The sequence below is a fragment of the Penicillium antarcticum genome (genome assembly GCF_028974205.1).
Source record: "Penicillium antarcticum strain IBT 31339 chromosome Unknown utg000003l_segment0_segment0, whole genome shotgun sequence".
NCBI classification, from domain to species: Eukaryota; Fungi; Ascomycota; class Eurotiomycetes; order Eurotiales; family Aspergillaceae; genus Penicillium; species Penicillium antarcticum.
The window spans coordinates 2,587,939-2,615,809 of NW_026695301.1; the positions used below are offsets into that span (position 1 = coordinate 2,587,939).

At 46.6% G+C, this 27,871-nt stretch overlaps 8 protein-coding genes across 8 annotated transcripts; 4 read left to right on the forward strand and 4 right to left on the reverse strand.

Moving 5' to 3' along the window:
* Positions 1-1,378: 1,378 nt before the first annotated feature.
* N7508_003694 (uncharacterized protein) lies at positions 1,379-1,660 on the forward strand (the record flags this gene model as incomplete). The annotated part of the gene is made up of 1 exon (XM_058461760.1): positions 1,379-1,660. The coding sequence occupies one exon, from the start codon at positions 1,379-1,381 to the stop codon at positions 1,658-1,660; it is 282 nt and encodes a 93-aa protein (XP_058322337.1).
* Positions 1,661-2,731: 1,071 nt separating this feature from the next.
* On the reverse strand, positions 2,732-3,907 carry N7508_003695 (uncharacterized protein; the record flags this gene model as incomplete). The annotated part of the gene is made up of 1 exon (XM_058461761.1): positions 2,732-3,907. The coding sequence occupies one exon, from the start codon at positions 3,905-3,907 to the stop codon at positions 2,732-2,734; it is 1,176 nt and encodes a 391-aa protein (XP_058322338.1).
* Positions 3,908-13,968: 10,061 nt separating this feature from the next.
* On the reverse strand, positions 13,969-15,079 carry N7508_003696 (uncharacterized protein; the record flags this gene model as incomplete). Its single annotated transcript, XM_058461762.1, has 4 exons — positions 13,969-14,033; positions 14,101-14,594; positions 14,671-14,876; positions 14,939-15,079. 4 exons carry the CDS (start codon positions 15,077-15,079, stop codon positions 13,969-13,971), a joined length of 906 nt encoding a protein of 301 aa, XP_058322339.1.
* Positions 15,080-15,437: 358 nt separating this feature from the next.
* On the forward strand, positions 15,438-16,781 carry N7508_003697 (metal-dependent hydrolase family protein; the record flags this gene model as incomplete). The annotated part of the gene is made up of 1 exon (XM_058461763.1): positions 15,438-16,781. The coding sequence occupies one exon, from the start codon at positions 15,438-15,440 to the stop codon at positions 16,779-16,781; it is 1,344 nt and encodes a 447-aa protein (XP_058322340.1).
* A 335-nt stretch (positions 16,782-17,116) lies between these two features.
* N7508_003698 (uncharacterized protein) lies at positions 17,117-17,617 on the reverse strand (the record flags this gene model as incomplete). Its single annotated transcript, XM_058461764.1, has 1 exon — positions 17,117-17,617. One exon carries the CDS (start codon positions 17,615-17,617, stop codon positions 17,117-17,119), a length of 501 nt encoding a protein of 166 aa, XP_058322341.1.
* A 1,114-nt stretch (positions 17,618-18,731) lies between these two features.
* On the forward strand, positions 18,732-20,588 carry N7508_003699 (uncharacterized protein; the record flags this gene model as incomplete). Its single annotated transcript, XM_058461765.1, has 1 exon — positions 18,732-20,588. The coding sequence occupies one exon, from the start codon at positions 18,732-18,734 to the stop codon at positions 20,586-20,588; it is 1,857 nt and encodes a 618-aa protein (XP_058322342.1).
* Positions 20,589-20,730: 142 nt separating this feature from the next.
* Positions 20,731-21,096, reverse strand: N7508_003700 (uncharacterized protein; the record flags this gene model as incomplete). The annotated part of the gene is made up of 1 exon (XM_058461766.1): positions 20,731-21,096. One exon carries the CDS (start codon positions 21,094-21,096, stop codon positions 20,731-20,733), a length of 366 nt encoding a protein of 121 aa, XP_058322343.1.
* A 5,267-nt stretch (positions 21,097-26,363) lies between these two features.
* Positions 26,364-27,471, forward strand: N7508_003701 (alpha/beta hydrolase; the record flags this gene model as incomplete). The annotated part of the gene is made up of 2 exons (XM_058461767.1): positions 26,364-26,429; positions 26,479-27,471. The coding sequence occupies 2 exons, from the start codon at positions 26,364-26,366 to the stop codon at positions 27,469-27,471; spliced, it is 1,059 nt and encodes a 352-aa protein (XP_058322344.1).
* Positions 27,472-27,871: the final 400 nt, after the last annotated feature.

Here is a 27,871-nt window from a genome sequence, read left to right on the forward strand (position 1 = left end):
TATATATAGGGCAAGGCCAGTAGCCTCTCCTAGAGCTTTTGCGCTTAGGCAGGTTATCTCTTAGTTCAAGGATCTGTGATTAATCTCCTAGAGTCGTTCTCTACCTACCTTGCTGTATGTTACTATCTCGCCTATAGCCAATCAGACAGACCTCGGTGGTGTGTCGGGCCGCTAAAGCTCCATCATGATCGCCGCCAACCAATCAACGCCCCTATCGTCTGTTGGTTCTCTCGAACCCTTAACGACTCAGCATCTTTGAACTGAGACACGGGAGTAATAGCATCATTATTTTGCGCTTGTTCATAATAGGCAAGAGCTTCCCTGAGTGCCTACCACTTGGAAGTCTCGGCTCCGGAATCCATCATTAGTCACAAAAGGAGAGCGAAAGAAGCCCCATGTCACTAGAGTGATTAATGACTGTGGCAACTTTGGAAGAGAAAACAGGCCATGAGCCTCGATAGCTCCGCTTGGCCTCTAAGACTATCTCCGTGGTGGCACCATTATTTGCTATGTTGAAAACTTGATTCCGCGACCTATTCATTAGGGATGTTAATAAAGCAACACCCCACAAGGGCCCAAATTTAATTAAGCTCCGTAGATCTCTAACCGATTAATACTATTTGAAATATGGTTATTCCCCCACTCCAAGGTCGGGCCGGTCCGGGGCACTATAATTGTCCTGTGAGAATGGAGTTCTGGACCGTGCCTTTGTAATCCTGACATTACATTGATGAGCCTAGTCCTGCCATACCCTTGCGAGTGCGCACTCTATTCTAATCAGATATGAAAATCTCCTATGGGCCTGCCTCTGTGGATAAGAGCGGTGACAGGGTAAGATCTCACTGACTCTGCTCTATGACTCAACTCGAGGGCCCAGTGGTTAGATACATCCTTACCTGGAAAGTGAGTGCCTTTGTCTATCAAAGTTGCCCTGTGATCAGGCAGCAAACAAGGGTACTGACCAATCGGCTGCCCGGGGCCAATTTCGACCACGTCGCCTGTTCGCCTAACGCCGGCGGTCTTACCTGTATAAAGAAGCAAGCTCCCTACTAGGCTAAGCGCTAAGATCTAGCACCGAACCTCACCACGCCCCTACTCAGCACGAGAGTCTTATATCCTTGCCTGCTAGTAGCAGCCAGGATCAAGCCCGCTGCTTCCCAACATATTAATATCTTTATTTCCCAGAGGATTAGCGCCTGCCACCTTCCCTTTACACTAATCAAATACCCTTCTAGTATCCCTGCGTGAGTTTCAAAGGTACCAAATCCTCTTCATCCTATCTTTCTTTCTTGATCATTCCTCTTTTGCTCTTCGTCTTTTTTTTTTTGGGGGGCTAACTACACCACTCTATAAGGTCATCGCCTGATCCAACTCCAACATGAAACCCCTCACCTACCTCTCTCTCCTCCTTGGCATCTCTGCAACCACTGCCCTCGCCGCTCTCCGCCCAGACGCAACCCCCGACGAGGTCGCCGTGGCGGAAGCTGAGTGCGGGTCACTGGGCGTGATGAGGATCGACCCAGCAGAGCTGCCCCAGGGGGTTACGATGGCCGACGTCCGCATGTGCGCCGACCATCCGCTCGGCCCCGGGGCGTACCTGGGTCCGGGTCCTGGTGCTTTCGCCAGGTTCCGTCGGTTCTTGCCGAGTTGGGTATTTTGAGAGGACAGCCCAGGAGCTGGGTCGAGGCCCTGTAGGTAGTCCAGCATGCAGGCTGCTTCTACTCCCGCGCGGGCTAGTTTTTCATACCCAGTCTGGTTGCCTGCGCTGTGCGGTGGGAGCATCTGTTTGGGAATGAAACACTTGGAGATGTATGGTGTTGTCTAATATTGATTTTTGGAACAAGCTTGATTGATATAGTCTAGCTGGAGGATAATATTCAGATATAACAACATATAAAATTCAATGAAAATGACATTTTAGCAATTTCCGTTAAGTAGTAGATTAACTAACTAATGAAATGGGAGAGGCTCGATGGCAGTCTGGCATAGCAGACGGGTCGATATCAATGGAGACGAAGAGCAACCGAACACTCCCACGCCTAGTAAGAGAGCATGAGGAATATCAGACGGATAGACCCAGTCCTACTGAATTATAATGGATGAATGAATCTTGTAGAGAGTAGTCGTCATATTGCATGAGTGGTTGTCTGAGCTAGTGTTTTTCTCTATTAAAAAGCTGGGAGACATTATTGGCATCCCCATACGAATACTGCATGCTGGCTGATTTTCACGCCCTATTTGACAGAGAAATCTGAGTGTCCACGATACCAAACTGTTGTGTCGCGATGGCGGTACTTCTGATAATATGATGCAAACGTGGTCAGGACGCATGCCTTATGACCATATCTGCTATTTGCTTCTTATCCTCGACCGTTGCCAAACTCTCGATGAATGGCGGAGAGTTGTGGTCCCAATTGGTAATCGTGACCCTGACTGGACATCGTGATCTTGATCGGATATTGTGAGCCAAACCGATTTTACGCGACCTAAGAAGCCAGTGGCGAAAGCGGCATAACTTTGTCAAGATAATTGGCTAGGTTAAGTCATTCTTTTCATGTTAAAGCACTCCACGTGCTCTTCACGGATCTCAATATCCATATTCAACAAGGACAACTATATCACACTAGACATTTCAGATGCAAATGGGACAGATTGTCAAGTCAGTCAAATCTAAACGCAAGAGTTACTCGAAATTAGGGTCGTATCATGTTTAAAACAATCCTAACAACGTTCAAGGTTTAGGCCAGCCATCCAGATTTCCAAACCACCGCGACCTATAGATCTCATCGCCGATATTGATCTTGCGTCTCTTGCCATGAACAACCAAACTCGTGTAGAAACCACGGAACTTAGTCCACAATGACTGCACATAGATGAAACTTCCATCAGGTGCAATACTAAAACTCTTTAGGTCCGACTGAGGTAACTCCTCCCACTTCCCGTCACTAGTATAACCATGGCGATCATTGGTTGTAACCTCAAACCCTTGTAAATATTTATTGGTGACGTTCTCATAATGTTCTGTGAACTGACCCGTCTCGATATCAAATGCGTGTAGACCGCGGTCTTCCGACACAAGGAATTTCCGCTGACCAGGGATAGGTACTAGGTCATGCAATCCGGCCCACCAGGGGTATCCCTTACCCCATTCAGCCTCAATTAGGTATGCCTCGGGCAGTTTATAGATAAAGCGATCGTCCTTAGACAGTAGGCCCGTCCTAGAGTCCCAGGGATATCCCACGATAGTCCCATAAGCAGGGACTAGATCGGTGCCGTCCGCTGCGGCGTCCGTGCCAGCAGCCCATAGCATTTGTCCTTGTTCATCCCAAATCAAACCGTGTATAGCTCGTAAGCCGGTGATATTTTGAAGAATTGGAGGGTTTGCAACAAGGGCGTTGGCAGCGCTAGCATTATAGACAAGAATACCGTCCCAGGCTCGTTGACCAGTAGTACCTATAGCAAGTAAATTGCCCGGTAGGGGTTCGAGGGTATGCGCATTCCAGAGAACTTCGTTCCTTCTACAAAGCGCAAAAGTTATAAGCTTGTCCGTCGCTAGATTTTCGGGGGTGTGGTTGATAACGAGGGCAAGATCACTATAGACGGCACCAACACTAGTGCCGTTGTTCATATATTTGAGCTCCGTAGCATCGTTGGCGTGGGCATAGAGGCATTTATGAACATCGTCGGGCAGTGGTTGCGTGACGTCGTCGCGTTGGAAGCTCCAGTTCACGACTCCATCGCGGTCATGGATCTTCAAGAGGGGTGGGCGGCCATACACGCCGGTGACAATCTGTTGCCAAGGTCGCCGCTCGGGCCGTAGACGCTCCTGCGGTTGGATAGGAGGGATATAGTAGTCTGCGAGGGATTCGAAGAGGAAGGGAATCCATCTCAGGAATCCGCCCAGCATGATAAGAGGTTGTCGGCCAACTAGGAGCACTGTTTCATGAAGGTAAAGTCATCTTTTCTCTCAGTAAATTTCGCTTCGAATATTTCTCAAACGCATGTCGCCAAGTGGAGAACAAAAGGAGCCAAACCCCTGTAGCTAGCTAGCACCATCAATTCATTACCGTGGCGCTCCGTTACATACTTCGTATACGTTCCTCGGCCCGAGACAGTATATATACTTTACGCCCCTCTTCAGCCGCAGCTTCCGTCTTGGCGACCGCGAGGTGGGGCGGCCATATTTTGATTATCTCTCAGAGATGGTAAGGTAGTTTCTTACTCCGTACGAAAATTCGCTTTGTGGTCACCGCTGATATTGATGCCTGTATATTCTTTGATACCCTGTGATTCCTAATGTTTACAAGTGTGCTGACAATTTTGTTTTTATCCCTGCTTGGGATAGAAAATGAACACATCTCTAATGATTGGTCACAGTGCTACACCCCTGTTAAGCGCCATGTAAAACGCCGAATTTTACTGATATCTGTGATCGGTGCTTGAGGCAATGGAAATAGCCCCCCTGAGTGTGGTATTATTGGATGATGATGTCGCACCAGGAACATCTAGTCCCTTGGCATTCCTGTAGTTCCATGCGGGCTGTGCTACTACTAACTTATCAGCATCTGTTCAAAACCTCAAAATCATGACTGAGCAGCGAAACTCTTTTGTGAGGAATTGGTTAATGTCTTAGGATATCTTTCTCCCTCGCATGGTAGGTAAACTAGCTAGCCTGGTCAGGTGAACATCGATATTCTGATCTGCTGGTACGCAGGACTTGCCGCCCAATTTGTCAACGTACATTTGTTTTGTATCATGTGGGGAAACATACACGCTTAGCCTCTCAGAAAGACAGAATATAGGATAATTTCGGACCCTAGATTGGTTCTTGGGCCCCACGCTAATTCTTTCCAATACATACAATACGTAGTCCCTTGAGAAATAGGACACAATTCCATGAAAGTAATATTAGTTACAAAAGCCGCCTCACTGCCTTCTGGTGGCGTTACAATTAACAAACAACTTGCGTCTAGCGACGCCGAAAATATAGCCGGCGAAGAGTGTTGAGGATTCTCTTCTGCTGTTGACTCGCTTCAACATATGATATCCCAGGTTTACCAATTTGACCATGCTTCCTGCGGTTTTTATGTTCCTCTTGGGGGTTACTAGTTTTGCCGGGGCGAATGGCTCTACGACTACGCTTCCATCTTCTCAGCAAGGTTGGGCATCAATCTCTGAGACCTGTGAGATATTGCCTTTTTCTGAACCAAGTCACCACAGGCTAAGAATTTCTCACAGGGTCGGCGGTAACATGCGATTGGGGCCAAAATTATGTTACCAGTACCATAGATGGTGTTGTCTTCGGGCGATGCTGCGATAACATCTTTTCCAGCTGTGGGTTTGGAACGAGGTGTGACGCGAGCACCATTTACTATCATTCTACCGGCTACTCTACTTGGTGAGATTTCTCCACGTCGAATCTAAACCACGTCCACCATATCTCGCACCTTGCTAATGCTGGATGTGTCAAAGTAAATCTGGTGAAACGTGCAATGTTATGAGCATCTATGATTTTGCGACAACAGACACCCCTGTCGTGGATATTTTCTGTTGGAACGAGTGGCCAGCATCTACGATCTTTCGCCATACTACTACAGAGACTACTACGTCCAGTAAGTTAAATCTTGATGATCGTCCTTCAAAGAAGTCATTGTCTCACCACCATTACCCTCAGCGACCGCATCTCAGTCTACACCCACACCCGCAGCTACCCTTACCTCGCCTTTTTCACCGGCCACCGCCAGCGCCACCACTAGCCCCAGCAAATCGACCGAAGAGCAAGAGAGCCAATCTTGGATTGCTGGAGCAGTCATTGGTCCTGTTGCAGGATGCGCGCTTATCGGAGCTCTGGGCTTCTGGTTGGTTCGTCGTAACCGTAACAAGAAGAATCTCTATGTACAAGAGGCACAGTATATGACAGGGTCATATGCATCTAGAACAAAAATTTCTGCGGATATTGGCCCTTCTCCAAATGAACTTCCTGGAGACAGTGTTCAGAGTGAACCTTCGGAGTTAGAATCGCATCACCGCCAATGAAATTTTATATCGAAATCCGAGCGATGTTATTCTGGAGTCATCAGCCGGTGAAGAGTGGCTGGTAAACCATGCAAGTCCGAAGATTAAGATTTGCGTGGGCCAATACAACGGAATAATCTAGATACCTTGAAACATCCTAGCGCACTACGTAACCCACGCTGCAACATACCCTATCTCTTACCACTCTACTTTACTTTAAGTACCAGAAGAAGCAGGCCTGATTCGCCGAACACAACTACACCACAACAGATAGCAAGACCATGGAGGCAGTATTTAACTCAATAAATTGTTACGCACAACCATGTATCTGTGTTTCTAAGATTGGAAATAGCGAAGCACGCCTTAGAACAGTCAGCTGTTTAGGGAACGAAAGAAAGTGCGTAGAAGCTCCGACAGAGTACCCTTTTGGGGAAGTAGAATAGCTCTGAGAAGGCCGTGAATTTCCGCATAAGTCACCTCATTGGGTACCTTCCCAATCATGACTTTTCCAAGAAGGTGACCGCTCTTTTCTGGATTGATGTTTACTTTTTCTCGAAAAAAGCCAGTTGCCTTCCGGGTTAAGATTGACTCTGCGCACCGGGTCGGGGAGAATTCCATCGCTCTCGTCGAAAGCATAGCATTCTGGTTCTTCGAAACTTTTAAGAGAAATGAGAATTCCCCAGTGGTAGGCGGCATGGCCAAATCGCTGCCTGTTCCCGCCGGTAGAGAGAGCATCACGATGATGCAGCGAAAGAAAGACCTGGCGCTTATTGCTCATGGTAAAGATATCCCAAGGCCAATCTAGCGAGAAAATCCAAAATATAGAGACTGACAATGGACTGTGGTGGCAGGTTTTTATTTGAGAAAGTGGTTGGAGTTGGAAAAGAATGGAAGCTCACCAGTTTCTACATAACTGCTGAAGCACTAATACGCTGGAACACCAGTTGATTAATCTACGCGCCGAATTTTGCGCCGAATATTCAATCAGGAATAGCAGAAATCTGCTTGCTTCGACGTTGCCGCCTCTCAAATCTATTTCTTAGCCGTAGTGTTACGACCCCTGCAACAGTCAACTAAATGGGTTACTCTCCAAACAGCGATGGGTCAACGAGAGCCAACCAAGCTAGCAAGAACAAGGCGTTGCGTAGCCTCGTGTGGTTCTCTACATAGCCATCTTAGTTATGTTACAACTATATCCATGTTCAGCAAGCGCCGTAGGGTGATACGCCCGTTCCACATTCCCTAGCTTAAAGAACACGACAGAACCAACGGCCTTCAACGTTGCCGCGAGATAGATATTTGGTGCATGATTCAAGAAACTTGACTGTATGTCTCTTCAGGACAAGTTCAGCATATCTGGCGCGCATTTTCTTGTAGACGGATTCGCTTAAAGAAGGCTCTTTCATGTGAGGAAGAAACTCAGACAGCGGGCCTTGAAAGATATATGATGGTTTATTTGAATGGTACCCACAAAGCTATTAGTGTTACGGGTGCGAATTTTATACCGTCAATGGCTTCCATAGCCATTCAACGACACGTCGAGGGTATCTGAACAGCCCGTGGGACGACTAGGTAAGTCTGTAGGTTCTCTGACATAGGGGACATTTCGTTGGTTCCAGAGGGTGTTGCGATGGGAGATAGGACGCGAAATGCATCGTCAGTAGTTAAATTGCACGTCACTTATGCTAGCACTTGAGGTGTCTTGAGATATGCGAGCAGGGCTGTAGGACTTACCCAAGCCTGACACAGAAATACTTGTTTCATTGCTCAACTAAAGGATCGCTTGCGTTCGAACCTCGTCCAGCTAGCGCCGGGATAGCGGAATCAAAAGACCCACGTCCTCTATGTGATCCTTGTGCCGCTCAGAACCCGATACACAACTATTGCACTGGACATACTCCATGAGGAGCTTTTTATCTATAACTTAGTTGTTATATACTGCATGTCGCTTTGGCGAGTTGATTTCCCAGCTAGACTAAAATACGAATCCGTACCCAGCCTGGTGAGTAGTAGTGGTTTAGAATCCAACTTGGCGAGGGGTCAGTGTGAATGAATACTACTACTACTACTACTACTCCTGTATATGGAAGGTCTTTTGGAATATTGCAAGCAGCTTGTTCCGCATTCGTGGACAATATATCTTTGCTCAGGGTCTCAGCGAGGGTCCTCCGTATTGGGCAAGGAAGCAGTATTTATTAGGCTGGGCGGCTCATCCACAGCGACTAGGTATCTAGCTACTGAATGGGAGATTGAAGTATACCTACCCTTAGCGAGCTATTTTACCGAGGGCTCGTAACTGATCCTTCCTCTATAAGAAGGATCAAATAGTTCGGGTTTCTACTATCTTTCAATCCGCAACATGGATATCTTGACAATTTATGCGATCGCCGTTGGCGGCATCTCCATAAGCCTTGTTATCCTCAGAGCCTTGAGAGATTTTGCGCCATGTAGTAACGCTATCAATGTCTTCATTTGCCAGCATCTTGCGTATCCTTGCGTTCTTGGCCGCCATTCTCTTTTGGGGCCTTGGACACGAGCCAATGTTTCTCTTCATTTGACCTACCTCGCAATTAACCTACTGCTGCTTTTTTCAACAATATATCCATGGCAGCCACTGGTCGTCGAGCAGGTACTCTATCGCTACTCAATATGATGTTATAGTTCTTTGAGACGGTAAATTGAAGGCCGGAAATGGCCTTTGGCGTGCATTCAGAATCCAGTACATAGAGTGAAATATCTACGTCTCGACGGGAAAGGACGAAAAGAACTATTAGGGTGTCTGATTTCGAACAATTTCGCTATCGTAGTCCGCTCTGCGAAAGAGGGGATGGTTGCGCCGGGCCCACAGGATATTCTCACCCGGTTCTCACCCGATGTTCACCCTGCCTATCGCGCACTCTGTTGATTGATAAGTGATGCTTCCTTGTTCATCTTATTGATGGGAGTTGATCGTGTGTTGTTATGTATTAGATACAAGTAGACTGGTCGACGGGTATACATGCATACACGTGATCCCAGCCCCCGTGATCATCTCAGCGACCGGGATACTCAACACGCCGGTGAGTTAGTAGTGGGGTGGGCTGAGTGACCTCCAACGAATGTATATTAAATAACAAGATTGATACTCCAAGGCGGCAAATTTTCTTTTTCTTTCCTACGGTCATTTGAATACTAGGAGGACATGTGTCAACCGGTGGAAACCATTACCAGAGAGCTGTGATCGAAACAACACGCCTGAGAAACAGTCAGCATGGGAGGGGAAGGACACGTCAGCGATTCAGGAGTGTGCAGGATATTCAGGTTTAGAATAGTGGTGTTTAGGGCGTTCAGGTGAATGGGCTGAAGGGACGGAAGAGTAGGGCGGCAAGAGGGAGGGAGGGAGTTTCCACAAGAATGAAGAAAAACGACAGAAAAGAATGCAAAAAATAAAAACATACAACAGTAAGGATTCGCTAGTGGTCACCCACCTAACTACTAACTTACCGGCGTGTGGCTTAAGTACGGCTGAGCGGACGGGAAGCCCTGTTCTCCACACCCTGTGGTCGTATGTACTTTATCTAGTGTTGAAAAGAAATATATAGATCAGGCTTAGCAGTGAATAGTAATATCGTTCGGTCATCCACGAGAAGGGTGAGTGCGCTATAGAAAAGGCGGCAACCAGGGTGGAACTCACTCGACTTAGACGACCAGTGCATTGGCCTATTCAGTTGGGCTATCATGTAATACTCTTGGAGATATGCCTTTATAGAAAACGACAAGAGTTCTGGTATATGCAAACAGCCACTATCGGTGATAATTTGTCAAGATCGCCTCAAACCCCGTCCCTGTCTATCAAACTTGGTAGTAATATAGTGAACCTCTAAATTGGATGCAATTTGATCCTGTATGCTCACTAAGACAGTTTCGAGCAATAACTTTCCCCTTCCTTTCACCCACAAGCAGAACTACGTAGGCACATGGCATATTTAGGTTACCACCAAATGCAGGCGCCTGGGTGTGATAGCTGGATACCGCTATTCTCACAACGGATCGACCATAAGTTTTTGTAGCCACGGTTTGTCCAGGATGAAGTACAATCGTTAGTAAGAGTTTTTTTCGCTTTGATCTTCCGCAGAAACACCGCAGACCCTAAGGGGCTTCAGTTGTAAAGCTGTTTATTTGGAGTAGCAATACTAATTTAAAAAAAAATAACCAATTCAAATCAATGAGTCTAGATATTCAGGTCTTGTGCTCTACGTCCTAATTTGGCTTCTTGGCTTTGGTAATTATGGAATCAACCAACATTTTAAATCCAATCTCATGCATACCCTGGCCCATAAATACCTAGTGAAACGGGGATGGCACGATGGCAGTCTGACATAGCAGACGGGTCGATACTAACGAAGAGATCACACAACCGCTCCCATGGCCTGATGGAGACGTGGAGAGCAGTCCCTGAAGGTGCAAGTCGTACTGAGCCTGATGCTATATCATGAATCAAGAAGTTTGGTGAATAACTGTAGTCATATTGAGGTTGTCCGATCATGCCGAGATTCTTCTGTGGGAGAAGACTGCATTTCTGCTAAGACATTCGTGATACCTCAGGCCGCTAACATGCTACTGTCACGGGATTCACCACTACACCAGCTAAGTAGTTGCCCTACACCGCGCTATTCAGAGGAGGGAGTAATTTGTTTCCCTATTTCGCCCAGGAGATCTTTCATTAGACTGTTCAGGTTTCTAGACACTGATCGAACGTATCGACCAATATCATAAGGCACATCGGTCACTTCAAGAAGTTCGTGCTTTTGATCGGGATATAGCCTTCTATGGCGGGGGGTCGTTTTGCGCAGGACAAAAATATATCAACATTGTCACAGATCCTGCACACGAAGTGGGAACAGTAGATATCGCTTTCGCAGCTGCCGTAGGTAAACTTGTATCTACCGTCATAATCATTATCACTCCGGTTCCGAGGCAGGTTTAGCAAAAAGCGTGCATTGTGCAAGCTGCTCACAATGATCAGCTTGTATCCTGGTTTCCCCTCTTTTTCATGTCGATCCATGCAGCATACATCACAAGTCATCGGTCTGTTCACAGTGTTATGAAGCATTAGACGAGTTCTTTACACAGCCCTAGAAGCGAGCGGGCCATCTAATGCATTCTTTTTGTCCTAACTTCGTCTCTCTTTTTTTCGCGTCTTTTTGGTCCATTTTCAAGCGCCTCAGGGGAGCCCCTTAGATTATATGAACCTGGGGATGTGGAAACACTGATTACCACGGTTGTATTACTTTATCCGAGTCTGCTGTTGGAATAAGTTGTGGACGGGGGCTCGGATTCATCAAGTGATAATTTCTTCAACGAGATCACTGCTTTCGCCTTGCTTATGATAGCTTATCCTCATCTCCCTCCCTTGTCCAAATTGAGGGGATAGCGATATGACCCGAGAATTTTGATCTATATCCACAGATTTATAATAAGTACCTGGATCTATGCCAGCTGTAGCTTCCTCAATCTCCACCACCCGCTTCGCAACGCGCCCTGCAAGCTCGACATCCAACAAGCCCTCCCGTCGTTGACACGAAAGCATTAATTCAATGGCGCGATATCTGATTTGCGACTCGCGGCATCTTGTGGCGCAGAGATATAATGGCGTTACAATTCCCAGAGAGAGACAAAACGTAGATGGCAGAATTCTTGTAGGCTTCGGGAGCAGAGGGGGAAGAGACAGGGTGGAAGTGCTCGTTATTGCAGGATTATCACGAAAGAACGATTTGAAGCTTGGGTCATCGCTATTTGCCGGCAGACCAAGTAGGTCAGTCACCAGTGCATTTATCTGGGAGAAATGGGCGGTATGAGTATCCCATTCGTCTTCTGAAGGAGGCCAATTCAACTTGAGATAGAGAGACATAATCAATCTCCAAATCTGGAGCATTGTGATAGTGCTCGCTTCCTCGGAGTTCTTTGGACCAATGGTTTTGATCCAAGTATCAAAAGTATGGATCCAGGTTTCCAATTCAATACGAACCCGTAGGTGCTCTGTCTGGACATATTGGACTTGGGCGAGAAACTTAAATGCTTGACCCTCGGTTGACTCTTCTAACATCTCACATACTGATTGAAGGCGTACAAATCTGTTATAGAGAAACTCAAAACAGATTCGCATTTCATCTGTGCAAGATGGTAGGTAATTAGGATTGGAGAAAGGGGAGGTGTGCGAGTAAAAGACTGCTGGTCGCATGTCCGACGACAGAGGCACTTCGCCTTCTATTTCTAGGATCTGATTCTCCAATATCGCAAACAACAGGGTGACTGACTTTTGAGGTATGTACCTCGGGAAAATATGGGCTCTTGCCAAGGTCTGATGTTGTTTGATGATTTTGAGACCGGAGGTCGCATGCTGTATGGCGAGTCGGTAATTGCCTTGGAGACACTCAAAACAGAAAAATAATATGCAAGCCACCAAGAATATGTCATTGGTTTGAGGTGTGGTTTTTGGATTCATGGCAATCAACTGGCGAATAGCTTTGTTATAGTGGAATAAGGTGAAGTGTGTGTCCTCGCGGGATGTTGATAATCCTTTGTCGTTGAATACAAACGAATTGTGAAGCGCCCCTATTGCAACTGCAATGGTCCGGATTATTGGTTCGTGGTACGCTACCTGCAGTATGTAGGACCCGATATCCTTTCCGAAGCAGAGCGAAGTATGCAATTGGAAGAATTCCAACGATCGGTATTCAGCTTCAGACATGAACTCATGCGACTGAGGAACCATCCACTTGCGAGTGAGTTGCAAAATGCCAGGTATATGATGTATCATTTGGAGATCGTTGGAACTAGGCTTTGGTGAATCGGTCACATATTCGCATCTTCGGCCTGTAGATTGGCATTTGTGGCATACGGGGGTTTGTTCATCGCATTTAACTCTTCGAACTCTAATATATCCCAGATTAGTACTCACACTTGAGCCATACCAAGTGCTCAAGCATTCACTATGTGCAAAACCAAGGCAGAACATACTTGCAGGTAGTGCAGCCATTCCGGGATCTCCCTCGGGAAACCCGACGGTTGGGGCCGACCATGCTAAAAAGTGGAAATGAAATTCGGAGGCTCAATGGACTCGGCTATATCACTTTGTGGATTGACTTAAGCCTCAAGAAGGTAAAAAGGAAACTCTGGCCCGGTTGTTTGAAGCTCTGCTTACTGACGCTAAGCCGCGTTTGCTTAGCGTATACGAGCAACATGCCATGACTGGCGTTTATTTCTAGAAATGAAGCTTGCCTTAGCTTTGAGCTTAAATGCGTTTTAGTTCATTGTGCCGACTATGCTGCACCTTGAATAAATCGGCTTATGCCTTGTTTTGGTTTGCTATACGAATGAACGAATCGCTGAGGCAAATTTGGACTTCAGCCTTGGGAGTGGGGGCCAAAGGTTGGGGATATGATGAAGCCTGAGTTCTTGGCAGTATAGGCTGGCCGAGTATAAAGGTTTGTTTATCTCTCATAGTCTTCATGATTATCTGCAAACAACAAAGTTCACTTGCTCATAATTTTGGCACAGTCCCTGCTTCTTGTTCTCAGCTTGGACTTATTCGCTTTGGCTTTGCCCCTGCAGTTTCCTTCCCATATTGATTTGGTACGTCGTATACAGTCAAGGCTCAGGTCTAAGCATGGCTTGAAACAATCTACGGATATAATGTAAGCTCCTTTGTCAAACTGCTGATAATTGGGCACTCATCCAAAGCAGAATTTCTGGTTCGGTTCTTTTGATGTCGGGATGACGAAAAACCTAACTCTGTTGATCGCACATAAGAAGCGGAAAAGAATAACCACGCAGAACAGTAGACACCACGTTACAATTGACGTGATTACACCAGAAGCATAACGAGGGCTGTGTGTCCACAGCTGAGGTGAGGCAATACAGCCTGCGCAATAGCCAATGAAGAACATCCCATTCACGATGGCGCGCCTTGTATTACCCTTGAAGTCTGACGCGGCCAATGAGAGAAGAATTGTCATCGACGCGGTAATGCAAGAAGCCTACGGAGGTTATTAACAGATCGGACAGAAGAGTCACAAAAGTCAAGACAGGAGATTGCATACAAACCAAAACACCAAACCAAAATACAACCCACGCCTTCGGGTCCATGAGTGTCTCTGAGTTGCGCCATAGAGAATGATGTTTTGTCACCACCTTCACGACCTTCTGCCATACGCAGAGACAGAACCTCTCTCTCATGGTCGTTTAGGAACCATGCATCTTTGGGTCCGTTGGGCATGAGTATGAAAAACCCAACACCTGCAAGGAAGGTTATGGCACCGCAGATAATGAATATAACACGCCAGGGCGCGATAGAAAGCAAGGTATTTTTACCAATGCCGTACATGAGGAAGCATTCAATTACTTGGGCTAGATCATTCATGGTGATCCATAATGCTGTGCGGACGTTGTGCTCTTTCTTCCGGTACCAGATACTGGTGATTGTGACGAAAGCGGGTGAGACGGCGCCTTCGCTGAAGCCGAGGAGGAATCGGACCGCAGCGAATCCAGCGAAGTTGGTTGGAGCTGCGAGGCACATACACATGATGCCCCAGACAATTCTGTATATAGGGGTTAGAACATAAGAGAGAACAGCAACTTGAGAAAGACGGGGAACTCCTTTCGTAATACACATACACAGTAGCACCGACAAATTGGGTCAATGGAAGTCGACTCATTAGGTAAATAAAAGGGTACTCGGAGGCAAGTTGGCCAACGCAGAAGATCGAGCTAGACCAGGAGTATTGTGAGCTCGTCATATGGAGGTCTTTAATGAGGCCGAATACGCCAGCATAGCCAAGGCTCTGCTTGTCGAGATATTGTAGGAAAAAGACGAAACACATCTAATGGTGCAGATCGTTAGCCAACTTTGAGTCATAACTGAATATTGATATGTATCGCTTACAAAAGGAAAGATGACCATGTCTTTCTTTCGAAGATCCGCCTTCTCTTCTCCCACGGTGTAACCGCCGCTCAATTCGAGTATCTCGCCATCTGTACGATCAGCGTTGTCGCTGCTCCTAGCGCGCTCTTTCGAAATGCCCATCAAAAAGGGTGGTGACCCTGAACTGTGTGTCACTCGTAGCCAGTGCTAAAACCAGCGGTGTCGGCGATTCTAGGGATGCCCTGAACAACTCAATTTGAGTGTAGACAAGAAAGACGCGCATAACGCATGACAATTGACCCCGGGCTCCCCATATTTAACAAACACGGCTTATCTCCCGATGAAGAAAGATCAGCCTTTTAGCCATGCGGAGTTGATACTATCGACGTCGGCCCGATGGCGTCGGGTATCTGCCATGGTCAGTTTGTCGCATCCCCACCACTTTATCTCTACTTAAACACCTATATCGTTTCTTATAATCTACGCATTCGACTAAATATCTGTCTCTCAATTACTCATCATGTCCCAAACCAGCCTCCCCGGGTCCGATATCAAGCCATGGACCCGACCCCCGCCAAAGGAATACAAGTTCATCAATGCCCGCATCGTGGACATCGAATCCGCCACAATTAAAGAGAACTCAACACTAGTGACCTTTGAGGGCAAAATAGCCTATGTCGGCTCCCATCCACCCGAGACCATACTATCAGCCGACCTCCAAACAGTGGACTGCCAAGACAGATACCTCTGCCCAGGTCTCTTCGACGCGCACGTCCATCTATGCGCAGTTCCAGGCTTCACGGATCTATCCAAAGCCTTCGGCAATCCAAATGATGTGCATCTGCTCAGGCAACCATATACCGCATCGCAGATGCTCCACCGCGGTTTCACCAGCATCCGCGACTGCGGCGGCGCGCAACTTGCCTTGAAAGAAGCTATCGAAGACGGCGTCTTCCCCGGACCCCGACTATTCCTTTCTGGTCATGCCCTGTCCCAATTTGGAGGACATGGTGATCTGCGCGGATCACATGAAGCCACCGGCTGCTGCGGCGGTACCCATAGTAACAACCATCTCGGTCGGATGTGCAACGGCGTGCCGGAATGCATGTCTGCTGTACGCGAAGAGATTCGTTGCGGTGCAGATTTCATTAAGATCATGGGTTCTGGCGGTGTGGCTTCTCCCACGGACAAGCTGGAACATCTCCAATTTACCGCTGCGGAGATTCAAGCTATGGTCGAATGTGCCGATAATGCTGGGACGTTCGTCACGGCCCATGCGTACACTGTCAAAGCTATTCGACACTGTATCGATAATGGCGTTCGCGGTATTGAGCATGGAAACTTTGTTGACCCGCCCACGGCGAAGATTATGGCTGAAAAGGGAGTTTATTTGACGCCTACGCTGATCGCGTATGCCCAAATGGCATCGGAGAAGTGGCAACACTATTTGCCTACTGAGTCTCAGACAAAGAACCAAGTTGTGCTCAAATCTGGGCTTGATGCTTTGCGGGTTGCTTTGGAGGCTGGTGTCACTATGTGCTACGGGTCTGATTTGCTAGGACCATTGGGCTCGGCACAGACACATGAATTTGCTTTGCGATCGCAAGTACTGACACCTGTTGAGATCTTGCGCAGCGCTACTATTAACCCGGCGAAGATGATGGGGTGGGAGGATGTTATTGGTCAGATTAAGAAAGGCTTCCATGCTGATGTTGTAGTCTTGAATAAGAATCCGCTGGAGGATGTTACTGTTTTTGATAGACCCGAGGAACATGTTCTCGGAGTTATGAAGGATGGTCGTGTTTACAAAAGCAGGTGGAATGTGCTGCCTGAGGATAGTCAGATTCCTGTTCGCGTTCAATGATTTTATCTTTGGGCATTGCATGTTGTGAGTTTCGGGTATTACAGCAGAATCTTGTTGTTTAAAATCATTAACTGATATAACAATAGAGACATCGTCCGAAACAACTCTTCCTTCATGAGTAGCTTTCTCCTTCATTGTTTCATATAGCTTACATCTATGGACTAAGTGCTAGGAGGCATCTAGGCTTGGACAGAGGGCAGGGCCCGAGGGACCTAGAGTGGTTACATTGAACTGGCACAGTAGGATTCGCTCAGGACTTCAGTATGGCACATCTCCAATACATGCGTGGTTTGTCAAATCTGATAATGTCGATGACTTTCATGATACCTTCGAAGTCAATCAAAAGACCAGCTCATCGGCTCATTCGGACTTCTCCAGCTAGAGATATTCGGATCATTCGACTGCTCTGGTTGCAACAAGGGTGTTTCAGAGAATGGAACAACATTGCGATCTCCATCGATGCCTCTTCCTGAAAGAAGGCTTTGTTCCTCTGTCTGAGAACTTTCCTTGGCAAACCATACAGCCCATTGGTTGTACTCAGACGTGGCAGCTGAGATTTGCATATCTTGTGTAATATTCGTAGAGGCAGATGCTTCTCGATGAATCTTGGCTGCAGCCTCATTTGTGATAAAATGCACAGCTTCGACCAATTTCACACCCATTTTAGCCGTGATATTCCCTGTTGCCATCTTGCGCATACAGTCAAGAACAAATGTCACTCGGGCTTCATATCCCGAGTCGCGCTCCATGATCCCGGCGATTAGTGTGACGATACTTGCGATGCTGCATCCTTGGAAATCCGTGAAGGAGAAGCGAGTGATATTGCCGGTACTCATAAGAGTTTTGAACAGGAGAAGTAGTTTTCTGGCTGCTTTTGCGCAAGATCGGGACTGTCTTAAAAACAGATCACTTTGTTTGGGCGGATGTATCCGTGACTCAAAGACTTGTTCGGGCAACGGTCACAAGTGCTACTTTACCCATTGTGATCCATGCGTAGTAATAGTTGAGGTAGAGATGGTGGTGTGTTCAAGTAGTCCGCTCTCTGTGTACTGGTCAACAACATCTCTCACCGTATGGATCATACCCTTCAAGCTTGCAGGTCAAATCACGCGAAGAGCATCGCTGACACGTTCCAGGGGTTGTCTCCACACACTGGCTTTTTCGTGCCTTGCAGCGGTTGCATCTGAGTGATAAATTTAATGGATACACCAGTCCCGATCTTTGAAGCTGCATACGCTCGAGAGGCCCTCTTCCGATTCTCATCTGCAACTCGTCTTCTTCGGCGACGGATGGCTGCTGAATTCTTTTCGATATTGATTAACAGGGATACTGCATGTTATTTATATCCATGGTCGAATTGGCTAGACATGATATCAAACGACACAAGCCCGAGAGCGAAGAGAAGGAAGACATATTGCCGACGTCGGCAAGTTGGCTCCCGCTTATCTACCCCACACAGTAGTGGCGATGGCAAGTACAACAGTGGTCTGGCATACACATATATTAGACATATTATATCCATGTTTCTTACTTTGATCTTAAAAACCGCCTCGGATATGCATCAAATGATGGATCTGCCGAACTGGCCGATTTGGCTATTACGAAAAGAGAAATGTATACGGATACGGGTACGCGTATAACATTCGATCGTCAGCCAACTTTTCCACTTTCATAGCCTCTCAGACCACTTGATGCGATGAATGAATTTGCCTAGACAGGCTAAATCTCCTGCACCCCACATCGTGTAGCCAGGGACAAGTGGATCATCTTCGACCTACTCCGTGATCGTACTCGTTTTCATGGCCTTGGCTTGTGAGACATTGGCCACTCTGCCATCATGGTCAGTTCTTCGATTTGTTTAGGGATGGGCTATTAAGTTGGCTCATACCCCAGCTCATTGTCCCCGAAAAGTGGACATAATCATCTTTGACCTGCGCCCTGTCCCACAAGATGCGTTGGACCCTCTCTGCTATCACAGGTGCAGCCGCCCTTGCTCTGACTGGAAGTACACCACCCCCTCCTCCGCCAGAGCTTATAGAGGTTATTGAGCTCCCCTTGCCCCCAGTAGCCCCAAGTAACGCTACGGGCGCATGTACCGCCTCTATCAACCCCCATCGCACCGGTTGTATTGGCAAAGTCTCGGATTCATTTCAAGCTGGCGATTTCACACCGGATGGAAATCATGTCGCTGTCACTGTGGAGTTCATCGGTGCCCCCATGCCTCCTGATTCATCTAGCATATACACCGGCGAACAACTCATTCTTGTTAAAACAGACGGCACCAACTTTGCAAACGGAGACCCCTGGAAGTGTCTAAGTTGTGATGTTCCTTCGAAGAATGCGCGATCTATTGATGCCTCCAAGGACTATCCTCATATCGCTCGAAATGCTCGCCAGGCGCTCTGGGGTCACAATATTGTTGATTGTGGTGGTCTTCCACTCGTTAGCGACCTATGTTCACCGAACAAAACACATATCTACCCGATTCATTGGCCCACGTCCATCAATGGCTCCGGTACACCGCGAGAAATGCGAATGCACCCCGACGACACTCACATGGGCTGGAGTTCTTTCACATCCGGTGGCGAAAACTCCTATTACGGACGGCTGCAATTCAACCCACACCCCACCAACGGAACTCTTCGTGTTGCTCGATACGATTTAGTGGATGTGAACCTTCTCGTTCAATCGAATGGAGAATCTTCGATCATGGCAGATGGCTCGGAATTGAAACTCCACAACCAAGCCATTCTAGTTGGTGAATTGCGAGGATTCAGCGGCTCCGGAGATGAAATTTTGTATATTGGAGCCACACGCGATGCAAACAACATTGATATCATGTCCGTTCATCTGACCACTGGTGTAGTTCGCCGTCTCACCAGTCACCCCGAATACGCAGATCCGGTCTCATTCTCACACGACGATCAATGGTTTGTGACGATGGACACCCGAGGTTCAGATCGTCAAATGTGGATGTCAGGAATGCGCCATGTTCCCCCCTTAATTGATATGGTCGCCACAACTGCAGCTGCATCCACACGCAACAATGGTGTTCGTCGCTTCTTCCAGCCAATCTTGATCGATCGCCATGGAGATCGAGGTGAATACTTTGGTCAACATGTCAATTACAATGGTGATGGTAGTGAAGGCAGTGTCAATGATCCCAACTGGAACGGCAGAGCAGATCCCGCCTTCTCTCCTGATGGAACACGCATTGTGTTCTGGCAGAGTCTGGTAGTATCCCCTGCATGTGGAGGGGAGAACCCTCTCCCTTGTCCGCTATCCACGGCACAAGGCGGTCGAACATATCGGGTGATGCTGGCGCGACTGTCAAACAGAAAACCCACGGAGGAGGCCACTGTCTTTGATGCCCCAGATCAGATTCCATGGGCCACTCCGTTCCCTCTCGGTGCAAGTGTGCCCACGCCCTATAGTCTACCCGCTGGTAATTTTACACTCAATGGCCAATCGTGTGGCTATGCCAACGTTACTTTGGTGAAAGATTCAAAGGTTGGTATTTTGAAAACCGTGTCTGTGAAGTACAAGAATTACTCAGACGACGGAGTTCATTTCCTCAATGGTCAGGAGTCAGTGACTCAGACACTGGACGTGTCAGATCCCTGGGGAAATCATTTGGATTGGTACTCTGATCTCGTACAAGTTGGTGCGCAGAATGCAACAAAGAAGTCTGGTCCTGATGGATTTCATCTTTCTATCAATGCACTCGAAAATATCTTCAATGCAAATGGTACATTGACAACGACTGTTGGTGGCGTGGCATATAACCAACCCCTCAACAGAGCTTGATTAGTCTGATTCATGGCCTGAGAATCAAATATATATTGAATTGGACAATGTTTAGGCAGCAAGGCGGTTGATTGCCTTTGATTTATACATGTTGAACTGGAGATTCACAACAAAATCCAAGACCGTATTCCAATTGGACAATCTAACTATCCCAAATAGCCCCAAAAGCAGGAACACCCTTTCTCTCCATTGCTCCCACAACTAATCGTGTGACAGTCTCGTTCGAAATAATAACCAGAGCCTCAGCGTCAATCTCCTGCATTGCACGAGAAGCAATATCAACCAAATTAGGGCGACCATTTTCTCTTGTGTTCCAAATAACAGCCTCTGGATCAGCCTTGTAAACTGAGTCCATGATACTCTGGCCGAAAGACTTGAGGGGGTTTGGTGTCGACCAGATCAACCTAATCCGACTTGGGGGTATGTGTCCGAGCAGTGGCCCAATACCAGACCCTGTTCCAATCAGGACAATACTTCGAAACAGGGATGCGACTCGCATTACTCCCATGGCTGATTGATATTAGCAATTTATATCTACGTGTAGAGAAATAAAACGGTAGGGGCTCTTACTGGGAATACCTCGAACCCAAATTCTAGTCGGAGGCTTGCTGATTTGACGACTAGTCCAATCACCAGCCCGAGAAACAATCACCGAGCATCCTCTCTTTTGATCTTCATTTTTTGCAATAGGTATAGTTGCAAATGAATGCCATTCGAGCAGTGGGCGCTCAGAGAGACGGATGAAGCTCCCACGGATGGCACTGGTATATTGGAAATGTAACCGCAAAGCGTGATCTGATAAGATTTCGGAGTCGACAGGGACTTTTTTAAGTAATGTCCATGAGGTGGCAATGCTGGTTGTGATGATTATGAGAAGCCACAGCTCTGAAGAACAGACCACAGTTTGTCCCAGTGACTGGTGAGAAGGCTTGTTGTCTCTCACGGTGAGCATGACTTGGACCCATACAAGTATAAGTACGGACCATCCGAAGAGACGGTGCACGGCTTCGAAGGAGTCATGATACAGTTTGCGCAGGGTGGGACAGGCAGAGATTACCATTCCCACAAGCATTGCTAGTGCAACCCCAGAGAGGACGATAGTCGTGATCGAAGGAATTTGCAGTGAATGGCCGTGTTCCCTATTTCGGATACTGTAGGCAAATGACCCAGAAAACCAAAAAATGGTTGCCGTTGCACATCCTGAATGAATTCCTCCTAGGTGGTATACTTGTGCCATTCGGCGTCGAATTGCCAATGGCCAGGAAAGGGGGACAGCGCAACAGATGGTAAAGATTAAATTAATGATGAAGTCTTGACGTATAATGATGGAAACTGTTAAATTGGTCAATGCAATAGTTGTAAGCCATGTTCGATCAATTGGAACCAAAAGGAAAGCAATGAGAACTGCGACATTTGCAAGCCAGGCCAGAGAGAATATTCTGCGATAGACAAACCAAACGCGATATCGTAAATCCTGAGAGATACGCTTCAGCGCTGGCTGAGAATAACTAATGTTCTACTTAGAGTCTGTCATAGCGAGAATGAACGCTGACCTTCTTGCTTTGGGGGAGCTGTATTTTTGACGCCTCCCCCATGGGTTTATATGCAAATTTCAGGGTTGTTGCCGCAGTCCGACCTCACCACCATGCTTACAGCACATCTGTATTTCCTAAAATTTCGTTATTTGACTTCAATCTAACGTCCCTTGACGTTTGCTGCCAAATTCATGATAACAAGGTAGCATTGCAGCTTGGCAGACAGCAAAGCAAGCCAAGGCGTTCAAGTTCGATACCTAAATGGGAAGTAGGGCATGGCATACTGTTCTTCTACTGAACGCTAAGCACATGAAGGAGGGGGCGATCTCCTAGGATGCTTACCTGAAAGCTCATCCGTAAAACCAGCATAGATATTATAGGGTTTTTGAGTCAGTGGAAGTCCATGGTGCATTCCATTTGAACGTCTATCATGGGCTGATATTTCTAATATTAACGTAACAGCTGAAGCTATAGACGGTCACATTGGGCAAGGTCAAAATTTAGACAAACCTGTAGATGTTGACAGGGTCTAGAACCCCAACTTTTCTAGGCTTCTGTCAAGATATTGCATGAATGCGCGCGTGCCTTGCCTTGGCTTACTGTTCGGAAAGGCAATTCCTTGCTGTATAAAAGATTCTTCATCAAATTTAGATCCAATGACAGCTCATTTCTTGCAATACATTATATTGATCTCACGTGCAATCATGCAAGTATGAAGGCATAAGTCTTGGCGTGATGATGCTTGTGACGGCTTAGCCGATTGGAACTTGTGAGTCCGGCAGTGCAGATCTACCTCGGCAAACCTCATTTCGGGATCGACTAGCAGTTCTCGGGAGAACTAACCTTGTAAGGCTCTGACCATTCACCGAGAGCTGAACTAAATTGAAGGCTCCTCGTCCGGATCGGCCTACGTCGGCTTTAGTGCCGGGGTCATTGATATCTCGACATCAGCGCTTACCTGCTAAGTCTCTCAAATAAAATTAATACCTAGATTCACAGCCGGTTCGGCGCCCGTCGGCTTTGCTACCGGACGTCTGTTAATTGTGATCGGACCCAGCGCCTCTAGTGCAAGGCTGAAGAGGGTTTCCATTGGACCGAGAACAACGGGGGAGTGGATATACGTATGCTTAGTCCCCTCAATTTAGGCTTGAGTCTGCTTGAATGGAATCATAGAAGGTCGTTTTTCCCGGAAGACTGACGTTGGATTGGCAGTCTGATTTCCATTTACGGATGGGGGTGCAGCTGCAAGAACAACTGTGATGGCACTGATGTCAGCATCAATCAACTCAAATGACCATCCCCCTGCATCGCAGATTAATTGAGTCAGAAGTTAGGCGTATGGTTCATTGGCGGTTATCTCGTTTATCGTGGAATGTCTGGCATCGGTTAAGCCTTGTGCCCTGATAATATGCACAAGCAATATACGTCGGAGTGGACTGGAAAATCTCCGGGCATTGAATAATACGGCTAAGCTATGGCAGCTGGTATTTTCAAAGCTATACATCCAACATCATTAGTATACTCCCATATTTCGTGAATTACCAAAAGGAAATACTCATTATGGATAGATGACTCAATGGAGAGCCCAAGTGAGCTTTGCCACGGAAATAAGTCAAATATTAACTTCAAAACAAGAGCCTTGTCTATACCAAGTGCTAAATTATGATCAATATATCTTTCTCACATCGCAATGCAAGTCATGAGTAGTCTTCGGTGGAGATGGTCTGTACGCTTATGAGGTTGCTGCTCCCACAAAAGCCACGGTCATCCCCGAATTGGTTTGATTCACGGCATTGTTGGAATACAACAGACGGTATCAAACTTAACTGGTCAGACCAAACCTTCGACCTTACTTCTCATGCTGTTCAATATTAAAGCAATCCATCCTCTTCAAGATCCAAGGAGCCTATTCTACACATAAGTCGATCTGGACCCACTCTTCAACGGAATTGTGTTTCAGCCTCATATGCTTCAGCCCATTTGGGCCCCAGATACTAGTTCACCGGTAGTATCCTAGTCCATAAAAACAAATATCACTCATCTTTTCCTTAATGTCTAGCTTAATGACTTCCTTCATACGGAATCGCAGCATCCCAAATGAGACTTAGTCCATGTTTTTATCCTTCTGGGCACGATCTGGTGATATTGAGGTGGTTATGAGTGTCGGATATGGCGCCAATTTAGCATTGTTAGAAATAATACACAAAAGGTACATAGCTAAGTCGATGAACGCACTTCCTTGCCACAAAAAATAAGCCAAAATTCTTTCTGATGGGCTCAATAATGAAAGTTTTGTGAATGGTATGGTATGTCCCACACGACATTGTTGAATGCGAACCATCGCGGGATATCATAGATCCCAGTTGCGAACCAGCATGGCATGGCCGATACTAACCGTATTGTCCTTACAGAGCTCATATCAAGCCTTCTATTCACCGTCACTAGGTTTAGTCTGACATTTCTTCATGCCTCTGGCCGACTTGATATACTACCTTGATCTTAGAGATAGCCAGGTCAGAAGGATCTTGGGTTTGATCGGTCGGATCCAGTCTACTTAAGTTTGAGTGCCCTTGTATTGTTCGGTCGGTTGTCGTGTGTACGATCGTGGATGATCATGTATCATTTCTTGGTGATAATATATGTCTTCTGGGGGGCTGTGGAATCCTCTATCTCAACTCCATGCTGTCTGAGACCTAGTAATGTGCTTGCAAGCTTCATCTTTCCCCAGATATTTTCATCTTCATTGTACCAGGTCTGCTATCATAGATTGTTGCTCATGGTTATCAAAGTAATCTGCGCATCATTTGTTCTATCACCATTGCAGGATTCTGGATCGATGTCTCCTTCGTCCAAAGAGACAAACGGCTTTCGATATCGGTAAGCTTCGAGAAGCACTCATCTTCCCTTGGCTGGGGGTATGAGACTCAAAAATCTATCATTACCTTTGATCTCATGGTCAAGGTCGCGTTTACAGCTAGTGAAGTTACGCATTGAGCTCGCGGTAGGCTGTGACATCGTCCATTACGGAAGTAATCGCTTCTTGTGCTGGGCTGGGAACTGGATACCTCGGTCTGGGATCAAGGCTCTATCTTGATCACTGATCACTTGTACAAATCCAAGTTTGCGTTCAAAAAAAGAGAAAGCTGTAGCCAGTTCATTTCTAAAAAGAGCTAGTGATTTAACAACAGAGCATGATGGATAGAATCTGGTCACAATGGGCTCCTACTCGTATTTGCAGCTGTGATAAATATACGCAGCAAGACGAAAAATGAACGAAACCCTGTAAAGAGTGAATCTACTGGCAACAGCGGTAGCATTGGTTGTTGTTGAACTATCAAAACGGTTAGAAGTCACTGGAGAAAAGAGTGAGCTGTCAGTACGTACACCTTTAAGATGCTAAAGAACACATTAGTGACAATTTATGCAATTTACTGGGTCACTCACCAATCCACTAGGACATTTGTGACCTTTAGGATAGCACACGTGTCCGCAATTACTTTTGCCCGCCTCTGCGGGGGCGGCGCTGACTGCAGCAGCCAGAAGAGCGGTAATAGCAAAGAGGATAGAGGAGAACTGCATCTTGAAGGAGTAAGGTTGAAAATTTAGGCTCGATAGGTTGATTTGCAGAACTGATAGATAATGAAATGTAGAAATTGGAGCGGCTTTCGAGGCATTTATAGAAGAAGCCAAAAAAGCAACAAGAAACAGATTCTGTAAGGTTACATCGTGTCTATTTTTGTTTCTTACTATGCCTATAAATAGTCCTTTGTGGTCGACAATGTTAATAGTCGAGTATGGGATTGGTCTTGATCACTGAAAAAGTTACAAATACGTATTCCTTCTTCCTGCGGGTACCTTAATCTGACCTAAGCATGTGGATTCTGTCTCAAGACCAGCAGAGTTGCTGGGCCAGAACTTCAGACCTCGGGAGTAGCAAGGACGGTGACTTGGGGATGGTACAATGTTACCAAGAACTGAGAAGAAGCAGCCTGAAACCAAGTGAAGAAAGACTTCATACAGATTGAGGATGTTGGTGGACCCATTCATTAACCACCAATCAAATCCGCGGATTATGAGTCTCGATGAATCATCCTGACTCTACATATTATGTACAGGAAGAATCCATAGTCCTATAAAAGGTTTACATTCACACTGAAAGAAATTGTATAGCTCAACCCTCCCCAGTCATCACTGGATGAATCACTTAATTCACACCAGCCAAAGTCATTCCTCTACGAAGATGGATAATTATAACACCAAAGAAGATGTCCGCAATTTAGGCCTCATGGATCCGGAGCTCGAAGCAGTAAGTGAGCTCAGATCAGGTCCTTGAACATTGCCTAATCCCATACTAGACTCTTCTGCATAGCCCACCTCCAGCAATGGATTTTTCGGGACCTATTGAGCAATTGCGCCAAATAGTTTCCAAAATGGAGAAGACAGCATATGATTCCTGCCCAACATTCGATACGCAAGAATCAGTGATTACCATCACGATGCGTGATGGATACCAAAGCGAGCTTCTTATCACCAAGCCAGGAAACTCCTCTCGGGCAAACCCCGTGGTTGTTCTAATCTTCGGAGGAGCTTTTGTTATGGGTACAAATATCCAATCAGTTATTTGGGCTCGCACGATCGCATATCTGTACAGCGCCACTGTGGTTCAACCCTCTTATCGCTTAGCACCCGAGCACAAATTCCCGACCGCGCCGAATGACATCTGGGATAGTGTGCAATGGATAGCTGCAAACGCGTCAGCAATCGATGCAGACCTATCCAAAGGGTTCGTCATTGGTGGCGGGTCGGCAGGCGGAAATCTTTCCATCGTCACAGCCCATCGTTCAGTAAAAGAAAAGCTCTTTCCGCCAATCACTGGAGTTTTGGCCAGTATTCCGGTGTGTATGAGCCAAGAGACCGTGCCGGAGAAATACAAAGAGCTGTGGATATCTCGTGAGCAAAACGCAAATGCGCCTGGAAACCCGGGTCTAAATGCAAAGTCTATTGGGGGTTATGAGACTCTCTACAGGCAGGATTTCTTGTCGGAAGACTTTTCGCCCTTTATGTCGACAGCGCCATTCTCTGCCCTTCCACGAACATATGTTCAGGTCGCCGGGCTAGACATTCTCCGTGACGACGGTCTTATTTATGCAAAGGCTTTGCAAGACAACGACGTTGAAGTGAAGTTTGATGCTTATCCTGGCATGCCACATGGTCATTTCAATTTATGGCCACGCTTGAAGCAGTCGATCAAGTCTCAGGAGGATACCATTTGGCATGCTGGATGGCTTTTGGGTCGTGAGGTGCCTAGGGAGAAGGTGGAAGAACTTGTGACTTTGATTTTGAAATAATATGTCTCTCCTTTTTGTCAGTGCGTGATCCGAAAATCGAATTGAAAGCATTTGAGGTCTTTTGTTGAAGACAGGTTTTCAGTTCTTTAGTTTCATTCCTTGTTAATCCAAATCTTCTACGTACGTTAGGGTTGCTCATAGAAGATGAAACTACCCTTACCACTTAGCGATGAACCAAAGACATTAACAAAGTTTACCAGGTTAATCGCGAGTAACGATATAAATTTTATTGATCAAAGCTGATATCTAAGTATGTTTATCAATCTAATTAGACTAGAGGCTACCTGTCTTCTTTCGCTTCTTTTATGCTTATTTTGAAGTACCTCGGCTATAGTTATATACAGACCCTAATTGTCGCCAATCTGTTTAAATACCGTTCACCTATAGATCGAGATTCAGT